This window comes from Pteropus alecto, unplaced genomic scaffold, assembly GCF_000325575.1.
Source record: "Pteropus alecto unplaced genomic scaffold, ASM32557v1 scaffold118, whole genome shotgun sequence".
NCBI lineage: Eukaryota > Metazoa > Chordata > Mammalia > Chiroptera > Pteropodidae > Pteropus > Pteropus alecto.
Genome location: NW_006440654.1, coordinates 2,415,377 through 2,419,344, shown reverse-complemented (window position 1 = coordinate 2,419,344; position 3,968 = coordinate 2,415,377). Strand labels below are relative to the sequence as shown.

Here is a 3,968-nt window from a genome sequence, read left to right as displayed (position 1 = left end):
CAGGGGCCATGATTCCTGCTCTTTTCATTTCTTCTACCTGATCCTCACCTTCCTCCACCTACACGTCCAGTCCGCTCCTGGCCACGAGAGGACACCCCCGTCGCACGGGGACAAAGACCGTGATGGCCTGAGGGCACTCGCCGGACTCCCAGGAGGCCCACCCTCTCCTCTCGTCACCCTGACACCCGCCAGGAGCAAGTCGGGGCTGACTCACCCTCCCAAGAATGTGACAGAAACTTGGGCGCTGCACCAGAGGGAGGGGCGCCCGGCCTCCTGGGACAAGGGACAAAACCCAGGCCTGGAGAGGCGGCCGCAGTGAGGTCACCCAGGCCCGTTCCGGCTCCTGGACTCCAGGCCCCCACACCCAGGCTGACCTCACCACCGGCCCCACACGGGACGACGCATTCCCAGGGCTCTGAAAACGCCAGAGGTTAACATCAGCTCCGCTGCTGGGCAGCTCCTGACCCGGCCTCTGTCTTCCCAGCCGGCGTGTGTGGCTCCGAAGGGACGTACCCCCTTTGTCCCCCGCCAGCCGCCGGCTTTCTCGACATTCAGAGTGGGCAGAAACAGCGCCACGTAACAGACCGCAGAGCACACCACTGTGCAGTGGGCTGTGCGTCCCAGGTGCTTCTCTTCCGTCTGAGGCTCGGATCTGCCATTCCGGTTTCTAACTTACAACCTGGCCTCTCTGGAAACCTCTCAATGGGGCTATGTTATGTGGATGCTAACAGATTCTGGCCCCTGTCCTAGAATGGATCCGTTTTTTGGTGCTTGGAAGGAAAGACAGCGTTGAGGGGGCAGGTTTGGGGCGAGACCTAAATGCCCCATGGGGTCGATGCCCCCGGTACACTTGCGGGGCGGGGGAGGGGTGCCCCTGGGGGCTGCGCCCACCTCACGCCTGGAGACGTCCATGAGCACGGCGAAGCTGGCCGTGTGGCTGCATTGACAGGCCACGTGGGTCCGGTTTCTGGACAGCAGCTCGCAGCCCTTGGCCGACCAGCCTCCAGTCCCACCGGCGCTGCGGAGAGAGAGGGGCACGTGATTCCCTCCAGGGCCGGCATCTCCCAGGCCCACCTGCCCCCGCTGGAGCGTGCCCAAGACACGGCACCACTGCCACCGCCATGGGGACCAGGGCCCCCGCGGCCGCTTGAGACCGTGTGAACACTCTCCGTTCGCCTTGGCGGCTGGCGCGGGCCCCAAAGCAGCAGCCTGCGAAGTTCGCCTCCGATGTGTCACCTAGCAGTAAAACTTAAATGGGGACCTCTCGGGTCCACCGCACGCCCCTTTGGTCAGAAACATTAGTCAGTTGTTAAAAAGGCCGCTTTGTACTTCAGTCTTCTTTGGAGCCTTGACTATTTAAGAAATAACATCTCACGTTCGCTTCACACTTTCATCTCTCGGTGGCTCAGTGTTTTACGGCCGCTGTCTGGAAACAGGGCCCAATTATTCCTCCCTGAGAAGCTCCAAATGACAAGCTGCCACGCGGGCGTGTCTCGGCCTCGGAGGCGGCCCTGCCCTCCCTGACTCTGGGAAAGTCCAGTCGCTTCTCTGATCCTCAGTTTACTCATCTGTGAAACGGGACGTGAAGGCCAAGGCATGTTTGCCAAGAACTTTTAAGATCCGGTATGAGAGCTGCCGCATACGCAGCAGGGAGGATGATTAGAGCTAATCGCCCGGGTTCGACCGAGTGACCACTCCAGACAGCCGAGCCGCCCACAGGCCGAGCCAACCCTCACACGTCCCATGCGGCGACAGCGGGCCCTGCACCCTCCCTCGTAAGCCGAGTGCCTGTTACCGCCCGGACACCACGCCGCCTGCTCATCGACTAGAATTTGGCAAACAAAGCAGGCGGGAAGAGGGCCACGCAGGCTCTGCCGAGCCAAGCCCGCTTCCCGGCGCGGGCCCCTGCAGGCCGGGGGTCCGCCTGCCCACCCCGGCGGCGCCCCCGCTCGGTGGGCACCCACTTACTCTCGTGGAACCACGGTTCGTTTGGGGAATGTTTTGTTGCATAAGAACGAACTCCCAGATGCACAAAATTCTGTCCTAGGTCCACGCGTGGGGGCAGGGCACAGCCTCTGAGCGGTAGAACCGGCCCAGCAGCTGCTTGTCGGCTCCTCGGCACGGCCAGGTGAGGTCAGGCACCCCCTTCCGGTACGGGGATCCCCCCATGTGGGATTCCTTGCTGTTCTCCTCAGTCTCTGAGCCCTGACCCCCGTGTGTCTGGGACGGAACCCCGTCTCTTTTGGTGGTGGCTGGGCGCCTGTGGGCTGCTGTGTCACGGGAGCCCTGCAGGTGACCGGCCCTGTCTCCGCGTTGGCCTGTGCGTGTCACATGTGCACGACTTTCCAGGTGTGTACATCCCTGTGCATGTGTGTAACGGGGTGTGTGCACACACATATGAGCCATGTTTCCGGGTGTATATCTGTGCGTGTGTGTGCGTGCGTGTGTACACGTAACTGTACATGTAGGAGCTCTGACACCCGCAGAAGACACCCCCTCCCCCACAAGAGGCCGGAGGGGCGCACCAGACCAAGAGAATGACCCACGGGACACTGTAGCGGAGCATTGAGACCTGCCGAGTGCTGGGGAGCTGCGGGCACACCCCGGCCCCGGTGAGGCCCCCCCGCAGGAACGCAGAGCTCGGGGCCGGAGGTGGCCGCGGGCTCCCGGGGCGTCCCTCACGTGATGGAGTGGTTCCAGAAGACGCAGGCCGGCTTGGAGCGCTCCTCCGTCTCCAGCAGGGCGAGCTGCACCAGGACGGGCCGCTCCAGCGGGCCGGGGAGCGGGGCGCCCTCGCTGTGCACCGTCGTGCTCACCACCGGTGTGTTAAGGACGGGCCGGTTCGGCAGCCTGCAGGTGGGGGAAGACGCGCGTGAACCGGTCGCTGACGCCCACGTGCAGACACGGTGAGGACACGGGGTGGGGCGGGGAGCACAGCCCGTGAGCTCAGGGCCGCAGCCCTGCTCCTGGGAAGGGCCTGGGCAGCGGCCACGTCGGGTTCGGCGCAGGATTCGTCAGCGATGGGCCACACTCGGGGTCAGAGGTGAACTCTGGAAATTTAAAAGTGAAGAGCGGCCGTGTGCGCAGAGACGTTTCGCCGCCGCCCCATGGAACAGCAGACAAAACGCCCGACACAGGGAGCCCAGCGGCTCGGGCGGAGTCCCGTCCAGCCACCCAGGGGCGTGACGTGAGGACCACGGACCCAGGGGGAGCCCGAACGATGGGCCACACTCGGGGTCAGAGGTGAACTCTGGAAATTTAAAAGTGAAGAGCGGCCGTGTGCGCAGAGACGTTTCGCCGCCGCCCCATGGAACAGCAGACAAAACGCCCGACACAGGGAGCCCAGCGGCTCGGGCGGAGTCCCGTCCAGCCACCCAGGGGCGTGACGTGAGGACCACGGACCCAGGGGGAGCCCGAAATGACAGGAAAGCTGAAGAGGCGGAGCCTGCGTGTGCGCCCGCCTCTTGCCAGAGCCACGAGCCCCGCCGGGCAGCGTCTGCCGTCCCGGCCAGCACTCGCAAAGCGGCCCTTGGTGCTGGGCCGCCAGCGGCCGAGGCGAACGAGTGCGGGGACAGCCCCTCCGAGGAGGAATCGCACTGGGGAGCTGGTGGGTCGGTGTCCACGGAGGCGCGAGGCGGGGCGTGTGCCGGGTGCTCCCGGCAGAAACCCGGGGACGCTGCCCGCCCGCAGGCCCAGAGCCTCTGCCCACAGGAGACGACAGGGCAGCGCTGTCCTTACACAGGCGGTCAGGCGGGGCCCCCGTGCTCCCCGACCGGCCTTACCGGAGGCTACGGCGGTCAGGGTCATAGAGCTCGGGCAGCAGCTGTCCCAGGGTCCGGTAGACAATGACCAGGGCGACGGCGAACTGGCCAGGCTCCTCGGGGTGCCTCTTCTGCCTCCTGAACGGGGGGGCCTCCGTCTCGGCGCCGGGCCCCGGACGTGCAGTCTGCGGGGCGGCCCTCCGGCCG

At 65.3% G+C, this 3,968-nt stretch overlaps 1 protein-coding gene across 1 annotated transcript in view; it reads right to left on the bottom strand.

The window, feature by feature from the left end:
- CELSR1 (cadherin EGF LAG seven-pass G-type receptor 1) overlaps positions 1 to 3,968 on the bottom strand; it is a gene marked incomplete at its 5' end in the record, with an annotated part of 111,591 nt that overhangs the window by 13,550 nt on the left and 94,073 nt on the right. The window contains 3 exons of the mRNA XM_025051043.1: positions 892 to 1,018; positions 2,683 to 2,850; positions 3,783 to 3,966. Coding sequence (XP_024906811.1) covers positions 892 to 1,018; positions 2,683 to 2,850; positions 3,783 to 3,966 — 479 coding nt within the window. The remainder of the gene's footprint in view (positions 1 to 891; positions 1,019 to 2,682; positions 2,851 to 3,782; positions 3,967 to 3,968) is intronic.